The 19,824-nt window shown below is 52.1% G+C and overlaps 2 protein-coding genes across 4 annotated transcripts in view; one reads left to right on the forward strand and one right to left on the reverse strand.

Annotated features, from left to right (window-relative positions):
• The first annotated feature begins 4,467 nt into the window (after positions 1-4,467).
• Positions 4,468-10,934, forward strand: Mrps25 (mitochondrial ribosomal protein S25). Its single transcript, XM_042679914.1, has 4 exons — positions 4,468-4,693; positions 7,348-7,454; positions 9,987-10,074; positions 10,581-10,934. The coding sequence occupies exons 1-4, from the start codon at positions 4,560-4,562 to the stop codon at positions 10,771-10,773; spliced, it is 522 nt and encodes a 173-aa protein (XP_042535848.1). The 5' UTR covers positions 4,468-4,559; the 3' UTR covers positions 10,774-10,934.
• Positions 10,935-12,768: 1,834 nt separating this feature from the next.
• Nr2c2 (nuclear receptor subfamily 2 group C member 2) overlaps positions 12,769-19,824 on the reverse strand; it is a 63,985-nt gene continuing 56,929 nt past the window's right edge. For 2 of the 3 annotated variants that reach the window (XM_042679744.1, XM_042679743.1), the window contains exon 14: positions 12,769-18,762. In XM_042679744.1, the coding sequence (XP_042535678.1) occupies positions 18,588-18,762 (175 nt within the window). In that variant the 3' untranslated portion in view covers positions 12,769-18,587. The remainder of the gene's footprint in view (positions 18,763-19,824) is intronic. The other variant, XR_006147433.1, reaches the window with a different exon arrangement.

The raw sequence follows: 19,824 nt of genomic DNA on the forward strand, positions 1-19,824 counted from the left end.
AGTGGTTAAGTCTCGGAGATGAGTCTCATGGGGACTTTTCTGCCTGGGCTGGCTTTGAACCGTGATTCTTAGATCTCAGCCTCCTGAGTGGGTAGGATTACAGGCGTGAGCCACCGGTGCCAGGCTACAATAAACACTTTTGAGAGCTAGTTTCAAAAACCTTAGTTTTTGAAATCCAGCTCACTGGATACACTAAAACTAAAAGCAGATTCCTTGGGTCTTACTCTCCTGTGAACATGAACACACACGCCTGTACCACTTCCCAGAATTTATGGGTTATAGAGACAGGTTGATAGCTGAGAAAAACTGGCCTATGAATTGTAACCACAATTTTGTGTTTTTACCTCTTGTGAATGTACCCCCTCCCGCTCCCCACCGCCTTTCAGGCCACGCAGCTCTCCATTAGCGAGGCAACAAGTTCTTGATGTGAACACACATCATGGTCTCAGATGGAGGAGACTGGGGATTTGGGCATGAAGCTGGCTGCTTCTTGTATACCTTGTTTGTAGTTCTGCCAAATAACTAAAGACACTAACTCACTGCACTTGCTGTCTCTGCTGACTAAAATGAGCCTTGGGTAGGGTGGACATTGGTATAGTTAGGCGGAGGGACTTCACAAGTCACTGGCTGGAGAAGTAGTTCAGGTTGTTATCTGGGGGTGGCTGTCAGCTCGGGGGTTGCTGATGTGCATGCACTACTCTGGGCCATGTATCAGAATCCTTTTTCTAAAAAAATAAAATAACAAAAATGAGTGGTTGGGTCTGTATTTGTTGCATGCGTGAGAACCACCACAAAGCAGACTTCTCTCCCTTGACACAGCTTCTGAAGACTGCCCCAACCCCTGTGATGCTGCTTGGTGGAGGCCCCTGGATGAAACCGGGGTCCCCTGCCTCTCCACAGAGGCTGCATCCCCAAGTTCCGGGCCTACCGCACCGTTATTCCTGCAGTGATTGAAGGATCCATTTTACACAAGCACGGTGCAACACCCTTTGCTTTCCTCTGCATTTCTCACTGGAAGAAGCTGAGGCTCAAAAAAGTGGAGGAACTTAGGACTTAGTGCAGGTGCTGCACTACCTTTCACACTGAGCTCTGCCCCAGGCCTGGAGTATATTCATCTGACAAAGGGTCAGGTTTGAGGGATTAGCCTGGCAAGGGAGCCAGTCAGTGGGGTGAGGACTGAAGCCCAGGTTTCCAATCCACTTTGCCCTGAGTGGCGAGGAGCATTTGAGCTGGCTGAGACATGGGGACACCTGTGGCCGAGGCTCAGGTACTGGGTTAAGCACAGAGTGACAGGAGTCATGGTGGGAAGAGGTTGGGTACAATGACTGCCTGTGTCTTGGAAAAGCCCACCTCCCAGAATCTACAGATTACTGATGCTCGTCGTGGGCTGGCAGGAAGGCCTAGTGATAACAGATGACTGAATCGTCCCAGCTCCCTCGTTGACAGGTGAAGGGCGGGGGAGTTCCACTGGGATCCAGCCCAGCTCTCTGCACATGCCAGGCACACACTCTTGCCTGCTTTGTGTGGAGACCCCAGGCTTCTAATGTACAACTCTCATGTGTGGATAACTGAAAAGTGCTTGTGATTTTTATTGAGACAGGTAGAATTTGGAAGTTGCCAAGGAAAAGCTGGATGAAGTGAAAATAACTTGGAATCATCAGACAACTGGAATCTGGAGAATTGAACCCAGAGACACAGTCAGGATGTGAGTGGCTATGGCCGGGGCGGCTGTGTGGTAATTGTGAGGGACTGCTGCGGGCTGAGTGGGCCAGCAGGGGAGGGAGGTCTCTATGCCAGTCTGCTTTGCTTGATTCTTTGGTGAACAGCAGAGAAAGACCCTTTTAAAGCTCCGGCAGAGAGGCTTATAACAGTGGAAGGGACCACCCAGGGGAAGTGCTTTCTTCCTGTCAAGGCCTGCCTGCCACATCCGAGGAGGTGGCACTGGTGAAGGTCACAGCCAAGGACACAGGCCCATCAACATCTTTTGCCTTAACCTTAAGGTCCTAGAAAGTACCCCTCCTAAACTGGGCGCTGGTGGCTCACGCCTGTAATCCTAGCTACTTAGGAGGCTGAGAGCTGAGGATCGTGGTTCAAAGCCAGCCCAGGCAGGAAAGACCGTGAGACTCCTATCTCCAATAAACCACCAGAAAACTGGAAGTGGCGCTGTAGCTCAAGTGGTAGCGCGCTCGCCTTGAGCTGAAGAGCTGAGGGACAGCGCCCAGGCCCAGAGTTCACGCCCCACGACCGACAAAAAAAACAAAAACAAAAACAAGAAAGTACCCCTCCTTCATCCGTCACCATCCCAGTGGGGCTTCAAGAAAGTAAGCATGGATCATAGCTAAGACAGCTGCCAGACAGACTGAGGAAGAATGTAGAGAAGCTGGAAGCTAAAGGGAGACAGAAGCAGACACCAGAGGAGTCTGGAGCCTTTGGTGCAACTCCAGCTACAGCAAATATTCAACGCATCTAGTCAGATCAATACAAATCATCACATGAGGTTTACTTACCCCAGTTCCTATTATTCAACACAGCAATACTGCATCACCTTCAACAAGCATGCTAAAGGGCAAGAGAACCCCTCCCCCCAAAAAAGAACCCTAGCACGACTTGCAGTGATGGCAGGAAATTTAGCATGTGTAAATGGCTATAGATATACCCCTAGTGGTAAAAAGCAAACAACATATGAGAACAGGCGGATGTTGAAGCTGATGTAAGAGAACTCTTACGAATCAAAAAGAAATACTGGGAATAATAATAAAGACTGCTATAATGAGCTGAACAGTAAATGCTACGAGCCAAAGAATGTGCTTGAGGAACTCAATGTAAATCTGCCTTCTGAAATCAAAGAAGAAAATGCAAGAATTGTGAGGTGATGTCAAAACATGTTTTAAAAATACATGCAGTTGGCATTCCAACAAGAGAAGGAATGAAGTGGATAAGAACTTCAAGGAGCAAGCTGGGGCACAGCTGCAGAGCCGCCGCTGGGGCGGGCCTGGGCCCACCTTTGCCGGGCCGGGCCTCTTCCTCCCCCTGCTGCCGCCACTGCCTAGGACTCCTCAGGAGCCTCAGGTGTATACTTGCTCTGCCGGGAAGTAGAAGAGTGTGAGTAGCAATGTGGCCACCAAGTTCAAGTGCCACCCCAATGACGACCTTGCTGGCTCTGTGAAAAGTGAAAGGAGAAATCTCTTGGAAGATGATTCTGATGAAGAGGACATTTTTCTAAGGAAACCATCAGGACCAAGATTTGGACCTAGAAATGATAAAATTAAGCATGTGCAGAATAAAGTGGATGAGGTTATTGATGTCATGCAAGAAAACATTGCGAAGGTAATTGAGAGGGGAGGGACTAGATGAACTGCAGGACAAATCAGAAGGCAACTGCTTTTAGCAACACATCGAAAACAACTTCGAAGGCAGGTGTGGTGGCTGCATTAAAAGAAATGACAAGACGCTGGGCGCTGGTGCTCCCGCCTGTCACCCTAGCTACTCAGGGGGCTGAGATCTCAGGATCGGGGTTCAAAGCCAGCCCGGGCAGGAAAGTCTGTGAGAACCTTGTCTCCAAAGAACCACCAGAAAACCGGAAGTGGCGCTGTGGCTCAAGCGGTAGAGCGCTGAGGGACCGCGCCCAGGCCCCGAGTTCAAGCCCCAGGACTGGGGAAAAACAAACCTAAATGACAGCCACCGAACTCGGCCTCTGCATGTTTCCTTCAAGGACTACGAAAGAAGCCGGCCCCCGAACAGGAGAGCGCGGCGGGAGCCCCGGCGCCGGGGACGGCGGGAGGACGGGGCCTGCCAGCGGCGCCGGGGACCGCCGGGACCATCGGGGACCGCCTGGACCATCGGAAACCGCTGGGACCATCGGGGACCGCCGGGAGCCGCCGGGACCATCGGGGACCGCCGGGACCATCGGGGACCATCGGGGACCGCCTGGACCATCGGAAACCGCCGGGACCATCGGGGACCACCGGGGACCGCCGGGACCACCGGGGACCGCCGGGACCGCCGGGGACGGCCGAGACCGCCGGGACCGCCGGGGATCGTCGGGGACCGCCGCGACGGCCGGGGACCGCCGGGACCATCGAGGACCGCCGGGACGGCCGGGGACCGGGCTTCAGCGGACCGGGTCGGTGGCTGAACGCGAGCCAAGGAGAGAAGACGCGCGGCTCTGTCTTCCTTTCGAAGCTAGGAATCTTGGGAGACAGAAGCTGATCTACTGGAGTTTGAGCCGCAAGGCTGAGCTGGCCGCTCGGCGTCCGGGCTTGCTTCCCACCGGGAAGCCGGGTCCATGGCGTCTTCCCGCGGAGGACGCGCGCGGAAACCCGAGCCCTGCGCCGCAGCCAGTCCGCAGGGGAGCCTGCCCGCAGCCCCGCCCACCGCCGCCCGGCCCCGCCCCCTGTCCAGAACTACAAATCCCTAGGTGCCCCGCGGCGCGCCGGGAGGCGTCTCCCGTGATGCCGTGCGGGTGTCGAGACGCGCGAGGGCCGGGGCCGGCGTGAGGTCCGCGGGGCTGTGGCGGCCGCGCTTCCCGCCGGAGGCCGCGGGCCGCCCCCACCGCCACCATGCCCATGAAGGGCCGCTTCCCCATCCGCCGCACCCTGCAGTACTTGGGCCAGGGAAGCGTGGTGTTCAAGGAGGCAGTGAAGGTCATGACGGTGAACTACAACACGCAGGGGGAGCGCAGCGAGGGCGCCAGGTCAGTGGGGGCCCGGGCCCCGTCGTGCGCACCGCGCAGCGGGCCGGGGCGGCCGGGCCTCCGCCGGGAGGCGGCCGGGCCCCCCCCCCCCCGCCGCCGCGCCGCCGCCGCCCCCGCCGCCGCCCCCCCCCCGCCGCCCCCCCCCCCCCCCCCGCCGCCCGCCCGGGCTGGCCTCCAACCCCAGGCCTCCGGCCTCAGCCCCCGCGCAGCCAGCATGGCCGGCGTGAGCCCCCGCGCCCGTTCACCCAGCTTCTGACCCCCGCGTCCGGGATCCCCGCGGGGCCGGCCCCCGGCCTGGCCACGCTCACGCCTTGGTTTGGGGCTCATGGCCGCGGGTTCCGGACCTGATCGCGGGCACGGGGACGTCGGTGGGGAAGCTCCTGAGGCCCGGGGAAGCTGAGCGCCCGAGGCCCCCGGTTCGAAGCCAGCCCGGGAAGGAAGATTCTTACCTCCAATAAACCACCAGAAAGCCGGCAGTGGCGCTGTGGCTCAAGTGTTAGCGCGCTCGCCTTGAGCACAGGGACAGCTGTCCCAGGGACAAACCCCACAACCGACCAAAAAATAACCATCCTGGGGCAGCTTCACTTCTTCACCAGAAGAAAAGTCTGGTTTGGAGTTCGTGCTTTGAGGCTGCTGACCAGGTTCTGGCGAGACCCTGCCTGGCCGCCGTCGGCTCAAAGCACCCGCTGGACCTGCTCTTCTTCCCTGGATGTCAGAATTTGACTTTCTCTCTTCAGTATGAAATATTCCCAGTCCCTAGCCCTGTTCTCTACTGCCTTTCCTATTCTTCCTTCAGCAATCTTGCCACCAGACCTTCACTAGCTCTGTCCTGTGCTCTTCGCATGTGAAGGAAGCACTTTGAGGGTTTCACACTGTTGTAGCCATCTTTTCTTTGCGTGGTTTAAGTTGTTCTTTTTCTTTAATATTGTTGCTTAAAATTCCTGTTCCGCGTTCGTGTGCAGATGCTTTTGGTGCTGTCATAAAGGCTCCATGTTTCCTCCTGTTGGGTGCTGGCTCTGTTTTGTTCCTTTGTCACAGGGTCCATGCTTTGGAGGAGTTTGCAAATTCACGCTGTGTTTCTGGCCTTTTTCTCTGATAAGTTCCCTTCCTCATCACTCTTTCTGATTTTTTTAACTGTTAAGCCTTTTTCTTGGAATCAGTTGCTTTAGTAGGCATCTTGTTTACTGAGTGATTCTTAAAGCTTCCTAAGTTATGCTCACAGTAATGTGAACTGGTAGTAGGTAGCAATGGTTGTTTTTTGAGACAGAGTCTCACTCTGGAGCCCAGGTTGGCCTTGAAGTTGAGATCCTTCTGTTCCTACCTTTAGAGTCCTGGTACGGCTTGGCAGATTTTTAGCTTTGCTTTTGGCAAGTTTTGCCATGCAAAGATTTTTTTTTTGGTCCGGTCATGGGGCCTGAACTCTGGGCCTGGGCGCTGTCCCTCAGCTCTTCAGCTCAAGGCTAGTGCTCTACCACTTGAGCCATAGCACCACTTCCGGCTTTTTTCTTTTTGCTTATGTGGTGCTGGGGAATCGAACCCAGGGCCTCAGGCATGCAAGGCAAGCGCTTTACCACTGAGCCACCTTCCCAGCCCCCGCAAAGATTTTTAGTATGTTTAAGGTTATCTCTATTTAAAACATTTTAAGCCAGATGCCAATGGCTCACGTCTGTCATTCTAACAACTCAGGAGGCTGAGATCTGGCGGTTCAAAGCCAGCCCGGGCAGGAAAGTCCATGAGACTCAGACTCTTATTTCCAATAAACCACCAGAAAACTGGAAGTGGCGCTGTGGCTCAAGTGGTAGAGCGCTTTCCTTGAGCTGAAGAGCTGAGGGACAGTGTCCAGGCCAAGTTCAAGCCTCACAACTGACAAAAAACAAAAGCCCCCGACATTTTAAGTTTAAAGGTTTTCTTCCACATCCGGGTTATGACAATATCCCCCTTTAGCAGTCATGGCTGCACTGCGGGCTGAACCCAGGGCCTAACAGCTGCTAGGCAGGTGCTCTGCCAATTGAACCACACCTTTAACCCTTTTGTCTATATTTTTTGAAACAGGTTCTTGGTTAACTTTGCCCTTGAAGCACAACCCTCCTGCCTTTGCCACTCGGGTAGCGGAAATTAGAGGTGTGCAGTAGACTGCCTCCCCTTAAATAATTGTGCTCGGGGTTGAACTCAGGTCTCATGTTTGCTATATAGGCACTCTACCAATTGAGCTATGCTTTTTTGGAAGATCAGAGTCTTTTTTGCATGGACTGGCTTCAAACCTGGATCCTCAGATCTCAGCTACCTCAGTTGCTGGGATTACAGGCGTGAGCCACCTCTTCCTGCCTGCTCCCAGATGGCTTATTTTTGCTAAGCAGTGCACACCTGTAGGACACACTTGTGTTCACAGACAGGTGTGGAGCCTTCTGTGGTTTCAATTTTACCTTTGTGCCAGTGAGTTTCCGTGCTGTGCAGGTGGGGCACAGATTTCCTTCAGGTCGGGGCCGTGTTGGGAGGATTCCTGATCTCTCTCTATTTTTCACCTCATTCTTGGGTCTTTCTGTGAATCTGATGCAAACTATGGACTTTCTTTGCAGCACGATACATGTGCACATGAAATGTTATGTTAGGGTCAAAATTCTTTCATAGGTGTCATTTCTTCCTTTTTTCCGCAGGAAATTTGTGTTTTTCAACATCCCTCAGATCCAGTATAAGAACCCCTGGGTGCAGATCATGATGTTTAAGAACATGACACCCACGCCCTTCCTGCGGTTCTATCTAGGTGAGTGCGGTGCCTCTGTGTCAGCTGTGGGTGGAGGGACTGCATCCGCCCTCCTGCTGCTCTCCACTCCTGCGCTACACGTGGTGGCTGCTGAGACTTTTCCTCCTGCAGCCTTGTCTCTGGTTGTTCCTAGCATTTGCACTGGCCCATTTCCCAGATTCCTGTCTGAGCCCTGTGGGGCTGCCTTTGCTCATTCAAGTCTCTGCTTAGCGATTTAAAAGATCTCAAAAGGTGTGGGGGTATAGCTCAGTGGTGATGTGGGCATTGTGCAGGAGGCTCCAGGATCACAAGAACAGAAGCAGAGGATCGGAGGCGTGGCTCAGGAGGTAGAGCACTAGCCAGTGAGCAAAAGCATCAGATACAAGTTTAAGTCCAGGTTTTGGACAAATGAAAGAAAAAAAGATCAAAGGGAAACACCCTTCAGCGTGGGATTAGTGCCATTTCTTCCAGGAAGTCTTCCTGCGTTCTGGTTGAGCCTGGGCTGCCCGTGCGCCTCAGCCCCATGTGCTCCCTCCATGCTGCGCATGGCCTCACAGCTGCTGGGACTTCTTCCAGTTCAGTTCACCCTGGTGCAGGAAATCAGTAACCCAGATGGTGACACCTCTTTTCTCTGTTCACCTGCCTTCTGGGGGTGGAGACCGTAGTTTGGGAAGTGTGCAGGAGCCACACAGGCAAACACATCTGCCCTGTGGACACTGGTGCCCACAGGAGACTGCAGGCAAGACAACCAGCCAGAGGCGGGAGAAGATGAGTCCTGCGCGTGTAGACCATGGCCCTGGGCGAGAGAGGGTGCTCATGGACGGTTGTGGGTCTTTGCTTGGACTGTGTGCATTGTGTGTGCGTGATGACTGGATGGAACCATGCCTGAGCATGCGACACAAGTGCTCTGCTGCTGAGCCAGGCAGCGGTGCGAGACGGATGAGGCGAGCCCCCAGCCTGTGCCATTTCTTCCAGGGAGGACATCAGGGCTTCTGCGGCTCCCGGAGGTCGTTGGTGTTACCTGGGTTCAGCCCACTCCCCCTTTCCAGAGGCAGTTCACTGTGATTTCTTTCACCGTAGACGTCACCATGGAATAGCACTTCACTTAAATGCGAGCTGCGCACCACTTAAATGCGAGCACTTCACTTAAATGCGAGCCGCGGGAGAGCTGCTCTTTCAGCATGTACAGGGTCTAGGCTCCATCCCAGCCAAAAAAGGTTAAGCTAGGTGCTGGTGGCTTGTGTTTGTAATTCCAGTCACTCAGGAGGCTGAGGTCTGAGGATTACAGTTTGAAGTCTGTCCATGAGACTCATCTCCAATTAACCACCGCCAAAAAGCCAAAGATACTGCCCTAATACACACACACATAGTCACTCACACTAAAAGCTATTCCTTTGCTTTTGTATGTCCTTGGTTTTGTTTTTTTGTTTTGTTTTTGGTGCAGGTCCTGGGGCTTCAACTTAGGGCCTGGACACTGTCCGAGTTTCATTTTGCTCAAGGTTAGTGCTCTGATTTGAGTCACAGAACCACTTCTAGGTTTTTCTTAGTAGTTCTTTGGAAATGAGTCACAGACATGGGGCTGGGAAGGTGGCTCAGTGGTAGAGCGCTTGCCTTGCATGCATGAGGCCCTTGGTTCCATTCCTCAACACCACATAAGCAGAAAAAGCTGGAAGTGGCGCTGCCTTGAGCTGAAGAGCTGAGGGACAGCGCCCAGGCCCAGAGTTCAGGCTCACGACCAACTCCCCTCCCTCCCCCAAAGGGGGGGGTCACAGACTCTCCTGCCTGGGCTGACTTCAAACTGCAATCCTCAGATGTCAGCCTCCTGAGTAGCTAGGATTACAGCGGTGAGCCACCAGTGTCCAACCTCTTCTTGAGTTCTTTACCTGTGGTATTCTAGATGCAGCTGCTTTGTCAGGGAGTGTACATGTGGTGACTTCTCTCAGTCTGTGTGGCTTTTTTTTTTTTTTGTCAGTCGTGGGACTTGAGCTCTGGGCCTTGGCGCTGTCCCTGTGCTATTCAGCTCAAGGCAAGCACTCTACCGCTTGAGCCACAGCGCCACTTCCGGTTTTCTAGTGCTTTATTGTAGATAAGAGTCTCATGGATGTTCCTGCCTGGGCTGGCTTTGAATCTCGATCCTCAGATCTTAGCCTCCTGAGTAGCTAGGATTACAGGTATGAGCCACCGGCGCCTGGCATGGCTTCTTTTTTGTAGTGGTGCTAGGGATTGATCTCTGAGCCTCCCTTAGCTTTCCTGCTCACAGCTGGAGCTCTGCCACTTGAGTCACACATCCAGTACAGCATTTTAATGGCTAATTGGACATCAGAATTGCATGGACTTTCCTGATTGGGTTGGCTTCCTCTGGCCCGGAATTCTCAATCCTGACTTCTCAGTGCTGGGATTACAGGCAGGCATGCACACACCCACATCCTTCCTCCTCCCACCTTCCCCCAACAACAACAAAACAACCACACACCATGCTAGGCAGTCAGCAGTCCCAACCTCGAGGAAAAATGTGCTTTGGGTTCTCAGCTCCTTTGTGCTTCTTGTTTCCAGATTCCGGGGAGCAGGTCCTGGTGGACGTGGAGACCAAGAGTAACAAGGAGATCATGGAGCACATCAGGAAGATCCTGGGGAAGAGCGAGTGAGTTGATGAGGCTGGCCGGAGGGGGGGCTGTGCCAGGGAGGTGCAGACAGAGCTCTTCCACCTCCGGGCAGTGATCAGAGCTGTGCCAGCAGGGTCAGTTCCGGCTCACCCAAGCTCCCGTGGTGGGCGAGGCCAGCTCTGCCCTAAGACACTGCTGGGGGAAGCGGGATGAGGACTGCAAGCTCAGCTGCTGCCAGATGCTGGCCTGCTGTCAGCAGGGAAGCCCAGAAGCCGCGCTCCATCTTCCTTTCCCTGTAGGGCTGCAGGCCCTGCCCATGGGCTGCAGGAAGGCTCATGCTCAGCCTTGAGCATGTGCAGACTGTGGTCAGGACTGCAGCAAGCTTGTGCTTCCTCTTTCCCCTTTCCCCTCAAGTGCAGAGGCCTCCCTGGCTCACTCCCTTGGAAGAGGCGAGAAGGCAAGAAATACAGAACTGGCTTAGGGAGATGGACCCCAGCCCTATGCCATGTTGTTGTACCTTCCTGAGGCCTGTGCTTTTTGGCAGGGAAACGCTCAGGCAAGAAGAGCTGGAGAAGCAGCAGCGATCTCATCCGGCCAACTTCGGCCCCCCGAAGTACTGCCTGCGGAAGTGCATGTGCCAAGTGGAAGGGCAGGTGCCTTGCCCCAGCCTGGTACCCTTGCCCAAGGAGATGACAGGGAAGTACAAAGCTTCATTGAGAGCCAGTGCCCAGGATTAAAACCCCAAACTGCAAATGGGCTGGGACAGTGCATCTGCCCAGTGCGGAGGTAGAGTTGGTTACTGTGGCCCTGAAGATGCTGGCAGGCCCTTGCAGAGGCCCCTCCAGTAAAGGATACGGGAGAGAGAGGTGTGGCCATCAATAAAAGGCTTCTCTTCCCAGCTCGCTGGATCTGGTCCTGTTCAGGGTTCGGCTGGGGAGGGGCCAAGGCACAGCAGCTGACTGGCCTAGTCCTGCAATCTGCTTGTGGTCTCCACCGGCTTTGTCTTCCTCTGTCCTTTTGGGTGTTTTTAGTAATGCAAGGCAACCTCGTGCGCAGTGCCCACCTTTTCAGATGAAGCCCTGGCCCTTGATTGCTGAGGCTGTGGCCACACATCAGAGTGGAGAGACCGCCACAGACGAGCCAGCCCTGCCCAGCAGGTGCAGGAGGTTTGGGGCCCTGCTTGCCGGTGCTATCTCTGCTCCTGGGCCTGTTGAAAAGTCCCGGGAAGGAGCCCAGAGGGTGAGGGGCCTTTCTCAGCTGTTGCTGCCTGTTCAGTTAGGCGGACCTGAGCCCACCTGGGTAGCGCCTGCCACGGACTGCTGGCAGCCTGGACAGGTGGGACTGAACAGGTTGGCTAGTTCTTCTGCCCAGGCCCTTTCCTGGCTCCTCTGCACAGTATCTGCCCCAGAAAAGGCGGCCGTGGGCAGCTCTGTGCAACACTGCTCTTTAAATTGCGTGAGTGGGATCTTATGTGTAATGTGTGCGGTCTGGTTTGGGGTGATTGTTACCAGACTTAGTTTAGGTGATGGCTCCTGGTGTGTTAGAGGAGACAGGCACGTGCTCGGTGGAACTGGAATTTGGCACCTTACCCCTCTGCCCTTTGGAGGAGGGTAGGTGGACAATTCCTCAGCCCCCAACCCCCTGAGCAGGGGCGTGGCTTGGTCTTGGCTCTGGGGCTCTAGTGTCCCTCCTGGCCTTTCTTCCTTGGCTGACAGGTTGTAACCAGGTACTAAACCAAAGCATTGAGCCAGAGGCCAGTCGGCTTGGTTTCAGACTGTGGTGTGAAACAGGCTTGGGGGTGCCCGCAGGAGCCCGGTGTCTGTGATGAGGGTAGTGAGGCTGCAGGAGGCTGGCCAGGATTTCCACATGAGTAGACAGGCCGACTCGACAATCTTCTAGGTCATTGTCCTTGTTTTGCTCAGCAGTGATGAGAGGAGGAATCTAGAAGAGATTCTGCAACGTGACACACCTAAGTTAACTTGTGTTTTGCCAAATGTTTTTGCCCTTACTTCTCTAAAGGGTCCAATTTTGTTTTCATCTGAGGTGCTACCTGGCAGTGCCATTTAAAGATACTGAGCCAGCTCTGTTGTGACTTCAAGAATCCTCCCTGTAAAAGGAGCAGTCACGGGGCAGTGTGCAGCCCTGACCACAGATGCCCTCAGAGGAGGAGTTTGCTGTTGTGGAGGCTGAGGCTTGACCTGGGACTTGTCTCTGACTCTCTGCTCTAAGACTAGCACTCTGCCACTTGAGCCACAGGTCTACTTCCAATTTTTTTTTTTTTTGGGGGGGGGGGGCATGGCCATGGGGGCCTGAACTCTGGGCCCGGGTGCTGTCCCTCAGCTCTTCAGCTCTGCTTATGTGGTGTTGAGGAATGGAACCCAGGGCCTTCCCAGCCCCATTTCCAGCTTTTTTTTTGTTTGGTTTTTTTTTGGTAGGTAGAGCTAAGAGTCTCACAGACTTTCTTACCCAGGCTGGCTTCAGTGATCCTCGGCTTTCAGCTTCCTGAGTACTTATCTGGGATTACTGGTAGACAGTGGAGGCTCAGCAGCCCACTGCTCTGCTCTAGAAAGGTCTGTGCGGCACCCTTAACCTTCACACTAACTTGCTCCCTGTGGATGGACGCGGAGATGGTCACTGACGAGTCCAATGCACAGAAACCACTTTGGTGGAGAACCCGCTGGAGGGCGCATGCGGCACGGTGGACTGTCGTGAGGAAAGATGCTGGGTCACGCTTTAGTCTTTAATACACTTTTAATAGTACAAACCTCATGTAGGTAGTAGTAAGCCACAACAGTAATGCCACAACAAAACAGCATTTAATAAAATGCATAAAGCTAATAATCATGCACTGCAGTACTCTATATACAAACACAACAATGCAAATTTCTCTTCAAGACTGAAGACACTGATTAGATATAAAACTCAGTTTAAAAAGAACATGCTAGTTTTTAAATGCCATCACATAACAAAGCTGATTTCACATGGGGCGGAAAGCTGTGTGAAGCTACAGCTTTCGGCAGGTTTTGAACCTGGAATTAAAAGAGATAATGGCATAAATGATAGTTCTATATTATGAAGGGCAGAAAAATCTCACACCCGGATTTTCCTTTAATAGACATTTTTTTAAAGGGCTGTTAATACAGACAGAAATCCAGACTAGAGGTAAAAACTACAGTTGATGCTATGAAAAATGTACAGCTCTTCGGTTATAAAACTAGTTGAACACTGATTTACAAGGTAATTGGGAAAACGGAGAGTGTAGAAAAATATTCCAGCACTTAGTTGTAGGTGGAGCAGCATCTCGGGTCCATGCCTGCTCAGGCGCCACAGTGACACTGACGTACTTCTCTAAGGAAAAGCTCTTTCTCTGTGAAGTCTATCACCTCCGGATGTTATCCAAACCTTAACACACAGTCAGAGTCGATTGGTAAATATCACTGAGTATTTTTTATATGTTGCATGTATAAAAGACACCAAATTCACTGGCTTCCTGACTGATAGCATAGAGGGATATTTTAAAAATGCCTGTCTTCCTTTGGTGCTGGGTGTGGAACATGGGGCCTCATCCTTGCCGGGCAGCTGTTGTGCTACAGGAACTACTTCCAGCTTGGTCTTTGCTTGGTTTTTAAGACTGGGTCTCAGCATTCTGCCCAGGACCATGATCTGCTATTTGAGGCTTCCCATAATTGCTGGGATGTCAGGTGTTACGCAGGGCCCAGCTTCCCTCTGTGGAGATGAGTATCTCTGACTGGCCCAGATCCACGATCCTCCCAATCTCAGTCTCCAAAATAGCCAGGATGACAGGTGTGAGCTACTAGCGCCTAACTGCTCTGGTAATTTTTTTTATAGGCTCTTGTTTCTTTGTCTGGGTTGGACTGTGATCCTGATTTATGTTTCCTGCTATAGCTAAGGTGACAGATACACATCCAGCCAGAAATACCTGACATCTGTATTCCCCCAATTATTTCTTAAGCTTATGTCTGAATTATTCTTATGTCATTATTCAAAGACATATCTCAAAAGAAATTTAGATGCATGAGACTGTTAATCTTGCACGTGTGTTTTAACTGGAAAGCCACTGTCAGTAGTGTGATTGTCACAGGCAGGGTCTGACAATCACAAGAAGGTAAGGCCAGGGGTACAGCAGACACAAAGCTGGAGGCTGAGTGGCCCATGCTTATTATAGCAAGAAAAAGCAGCCTGCACATGATGTTAAGTTTTGCCATTATCCAGGGCTTCTTTTAGCCCTGTTCCCAAGTCTCGGCCCTGTCTGAGCCTAAATCCCTAGCACGGGGATTTAGATCTGGTAGATAAGGACATTTTGGCACCTGTAGTTTTAAGGGCATATCCACATTAAAATGCAGTTTTCATGTAAAAAATTTGCATCATAATTTACATTAGACAGTTTAGTGGATTTCAGTTACATACTTTCAGAAAGGAGTAACTTAAGAGTTGTAGCTTTTATGCCACCAAGGTTAGCCACGGGCACTCAAACTTGATTACTGGAAGGATACCTGTTTTTACTGCTGTTAGATGGGAAGTCTATGTGGTCACAAGACAGTGCAGAGTCTTGCTGACTAAGCAGAGCAAGCATGGAGACTGCTGGGAACCGACCCCACTGACCTGGGCCTGTCTAGCTCCAGACCATACAAAGAGTTCACAGAATTGGAGAAGGCAGGCAGTGCTAGCCACTAGCTTCCTTTAGTTACCCCTTAAACTGATGCATGAAAAAGATGGAATTAACTTTGAGGTAGGCCAGCTTTCTGGCCCCGTGATCCAAGAGAACAGAGAACTGCCCTCCTCTGAGAGTTTGCTTGTCCAGGAGTCTGACTGCCCACTGCTAGACGTGCTTGTCTCCCCTTGTCAGACCTCAGCATCCATTTCTATTAGCAATGCTACCCATAAACATCCTCAACGTACATGAAGTTTGGATACGTGGCTACACGGCTGTATATATAATATACACCTATGTACATACTATATACACTGTACAGAAGATATAAACACATGTACATTCATTCAGTCATCCAGCCTGGAACTCTGGACATGCGGCAATGCTGCTGTAGGGACCAGGTCTGTGCACACGAAGCGCACACTGGTGGGAGGCACATAATGAGAAGGCCCAACCCTGTGTACAAGAGACCTGACCCCCCACCCCTCACAAACCTGTGTACAAGAGACCTGACCCCCCACCCCTCACAAACCTGTGTACAAGAGACCTGACCCCCCCACATCTCTCTCACAAAGAGGTTGTCTTTAAAAAAAAAACAAAACTGAGACATCAAATTGAAGACATTTTTGAAGCCCCTGTAATCGAGACTGGAGGCTGGGCAAAGGGAGGACTGCAGCGGAGTGTCCTCAGCCAAGGACAGGGGCTGCTTCCTTCCTTCCTTTCTCCAGGGAACACTGGGCTGCAGCACATGGTCTGGACTTCGGGCGTTTCAGTGCCGCTCCTCCATTGCACACAAAAGCGTCTGCTGTGGGAAGTCAGCAAGCGGCGCACGCACCCTACTGAGCAGCTCCAGGTGCAGATACTGAGCTGCTGAAGGACCAGGAGCAACATGGCCTACAGAAGTGCAACACAGAAAAAGCACACTCCAGCACACCCTGCGTCTCAGGCTACTGTGGTTCCCTAACAGCCTAAGTGAGTGAACTATGGAAACTGCAACTCCACTTGGGAGCCAAGGCATCCACTCTTGCCACCCTGGCTGCTGCCCTGACAAGCTAGAAACCACTCCTAAAGCAAACAGCACACGAGCACAGCACCCAGACAATATTAAAACCAAAACAATAAAAGAACTGCCAGCTATGAGCAGATGGCAGAGGTTAAACAATCAATAATGCAACTCCTCCAATACACAACAAACTTCAAATTGGGGAGATGGTGGCGTCTTCAGAAACCTCCAGAATAGTACGACTCCTAGTGTTGTCTAAGTCATATGGTCTTGCCCTCTTTACAACCTCCCCCATTTCCACACACAGCTGTCCTAACCCAACGTGACTGGGGATACATCCAGAAAAGAGCACACTTGCCTAGACAGTGAGTGCGTCTCAGCCATGTCCACACTACGAGGAGCAGCTGGGCCCCCAGGCAAAGCCGCTCGGAGTTGGGTGGGAGGGACAAGTCTCAGTTCAGGTGGAAGTTTCACAAGCTATGAGCAAGGGGAAAGGCCTATGAAGGCAGCCCAAATAGGGTTGAGAGCTAAGTTATTCTTGGCTTTGGCTTAAACTGCTCTGACGAGAGATGGAAAGGACCTTTGCTCAAAGCCTGGACGTGACTTCCAGCAGCAAGAAGTGGGGTAATATTCACGTGACCCTTCAAGGAAAGGCCCCTGTGAAGTAAGGCCAAGAAGAGCTAGGGAGCAGATCTCTCAGAGGACCCCAGAGCAGGCCGTGGCCAGCCAGGGGACTGGAGCCGGACCAGGATGGAAATCAACTGAGCAAATGGAGCTTTCTTCCTCACCACATCTTCAATCCAGCCCGAGTCTACACAGCCTGGTGGCACAGGATGCCAGGCCCGGCCGCAAGAATGAGGGTTGATGCGTTCATACCCCAAAATCAAACTGAAAAGCAGACCACACCTATCTACTCAAGTCCTTCACGAGCAGAGATGAAAGAGGTCTGTGCTAACTGCCTGGATATGCTGCTCATCTTAATTGTGAAATTCACACCACGTTAGGGTTAGAGAAGTAAAAAATAAACTGGGAATTAAATCCTTTCCATCACTTTACGATAGTTCCTGTGCTCCAGCGTGAGCTTGGGAGGCATGGTCTGCGAGTGGAGTGGGTTAAACACAGGATCAACAGGAGGAGCTGCCTGCAGCGCAGGGCGCGGCGCGGCGCAGCACAGGGTGGCGTGTCCTGACAGCTTGGCATCACCCCGCTGGATTCAGCACACACCAACAACCTCGCGCCAGGTTTTCTTGATCTTGCCTAAACAGGAAGCAATATGAAGCGCCTTGCCCAACCTCGGGCATCTGTCCCACTTTTCTCACGGACAGCCTTGCTGCTGACTCCCATCTCAGTTACACGTAACTTCCTTGTAACCAAAAGTTACTATTTCATAAAGTCTGGCAGCTGTAATCTGTGAGGGAAATACCCTGGGGATGGGTGCTCCCCCTCTCTCCCCACTAGTGGGGATGGAGCCTAAGGCCTCACGTGCTAGCCAAGTGCTCTGCCGCTGCGCTGCGCAGCACCCAGGGCTGCCCCACTCCTACTTAAGGTCTCACCAAGTTGCTCAGGCTGTCCTTGGATTTTTCAATCCTGTCTGGCTCCGGAATGTAGGGGTTATAGGCTTGTACTGCACGCCTGGCCTCAAGGTTGCTTTTGGAAGAGTGGTCATCCTGCTTCTACACCCGTTATTTAAAACACTCTGGGGTGCTTTGTTGGTGTGGCACACACCTGGAGAAGCAAAGTGCTCAGCATGCCAGGACACTCAACAGCTAGCCAGTAGAGGTGGCAAGTCTGCGGACACTGAAAACCCTAATATTTACAATCAAGAGAGAACCTGTCCTGCTGACATCTTCCATTCAGCTGCACTAGACCTGAACAGAGAGGCCCGTCCAGATGCCAGTCTGGCCAGACAGAACGCTGTCCAGGGACCGTGCGGACAGGCTGACTGCTGGGCAGCATGCAGCCACACAGGTCGCATCGAGGAAGTGCTGGCAAGGGTTCAGAATGCTCACTTTGTACTCAGGGTCAAAAGGCTCCAGCTGCCACGAGAGGCGGAGGGGACCTGGGAGGTGCTTTCAGTCCCTGTGTCTGACAGCTACAATCTAATTCTGTAAAAACAGTTATCACAAGAGAACCCAAGGTCCACAGGAGTCTGCAGACCCCACCATGGACCAGAGCCGGCGGGCCCTGGCCCCCTGTCAGGCAGCTCCTGACTAGGGTCACGCACTAGGGCCACCGCTCCCACTCGGGGACAGTGTCTGTCAGCCTCGTTCTGTTCATGGGAATTGAATGCAACACCACCAGGGGGCCTCCTCTTCCCGACACGGTGATTGTCTCCTGACCCCTAGTAATTTTCACAGAAATTATCAGCATTTCAGCAAAAGACATATAATTTTCCATTTGCCCTGCCCACAGGCAAGATGTTGCTAACAGTACAAAATCTGGTAAGAAGTGCTTAGAAAGTGCTAATATTATTATTATTACCCTGGTAATTAGTAGCTATTAATTCCAAGGAAAAAATTTAAATATATTTACACACATACTGTTCTCTTAGGTTCTTTTAGTTTGCTTTAATACTAGTCTCTAATATTATAAAACCTCACTTTTGTTTTTGCCCTTTGAGAATTTCTAAATACAAATTGAGTTAAAAGATTGTTCCAAAATCTGCTTCATCAAAAGGCATTAAAACATTGCTTGTGGCCGGAAAGGACCCTACTAGTCTCTTAGTCGCTATTGTCTCCGACGGACGGGTGAGGGGCAGCAAGGCAGGAAGGCGAACACCCTGGAAGTATTTGCACATACCAAGATAGGCCTACTGTACTCCCCTGTGTCTGCACGGTCTTGGCAGGGCTCTTGCCTGGGCAGCAGTGTGATGGGCACTATAGGCTGGCTCCGGTGATCTGGCCATTATACTCTGCTGTCTCCATCTTGAGGATGTATGGGATTATGCTGTCTATTGAAACGTTGCCAATGAGACCGGTAAAGAAAAGCTCTTCTGTTATGTTGGAGCTCATGAGCCTGAGTGCTGGTAGGCGGACGAGAATCCGGGCCAAGCTGGAAGAAGGAAGAGCATTAGAAAACTGGAGCGGCTGCTTCCAGCCGTGGCACACTTGGGTTCTGGGAACCGGGTCTGAACTGCACAGAACGGACACAAACAACATCTACCCTTGTTCTTGGTTTTCTGATTTCAACAGTTCTTCCCAACCTCGCACAAAGATGGATGTACAAATGTATTCTCCTCAGTTTGTGTACTTTCTCCATCCCATCCACAAAAAAAAAAAAAGAAAGGAAAAAGGGCTGGGAAGGTGGCTCCGTGGTAGAGCGCTGGTCTTGCATGCATGAAGCCCTGGTTTTGATTTCTCAGTACCGCATAAGCAGAAAAAGCCAGAAGTGGCGCTGTGGCTCAAGTGGTAGAGTGCTAGCCTTGAGCTGAAGAGCTGAGGGACAGCGCCCAGGCCCAGAGTTCAGGCCCATGACCAACAAAAGAAAAAAAAAAAAAGAAAACACTTGGAAACTCATCAACAGATGATAGGCTAAAGTATGGTGTCCTCACAGAATGACAACTACATGCTCATAAAAGGATAATGTCAGGTGTGGTGGTACATGCCTGTAATGCCAGCAGCTGGGAAGTTGAGGTAGGAAGATTGGGAGTTCAAACCCAGCCTGGGCTACCCTGTTGTAAAATAAATAAAAGGAAAAAGGCAAAAATCTGCACGAACTGATAAACAACAAAAATGGAAAAGAAGGCAGTGATGCTTCTGCAGGAGCAGCAGAGTGTGTGGAAGGAGGGAAGCAGTAAGAAAGTTTCTGCTTTATAGATGCCCTGGGGTGGAGGGGGGCGCGTACCTCACTCCTGCCTTGGAGAGCTGTGGATGTGACCCACAGTATCCCACACAACCTGGCTGTCCCTCACCTAGGAGCCCCCCTGGGGAGAACAAAGTGGCGTGGGCCAGAGCACTGCTGCTGTGGTGCGGGGAGCTGCAGCCCAACTACGTCCACCCCGCCTTGATGTGAGGGGGGTGGTGTGAGAGCACGCACGCTCCTTTCAGATGATGTGAAGGCTACAAAACCGAGCTCTTCAGATCCCGGCTACAAGTAGGTCAGCAATTTCTGGAA

The sequence above is a fragment of the Dipodomys spectabilis genome, unplaced genomic scaffold, assembly GCF_019054845.1.
Source record: "Dipodomys spectabilis isolate Male_0828 unplaced genomic scaffold, ASM1905484v1 ptg000054l, whole genome shotgun sequence".
NCBI classification, from domain to species: domain Eukaryota; kingdom Metazoa; phylum Chordata; class Mammalia; order Rodentia; family Heteromyidae; genus Dipodomys; species Dipodomys spectabilis.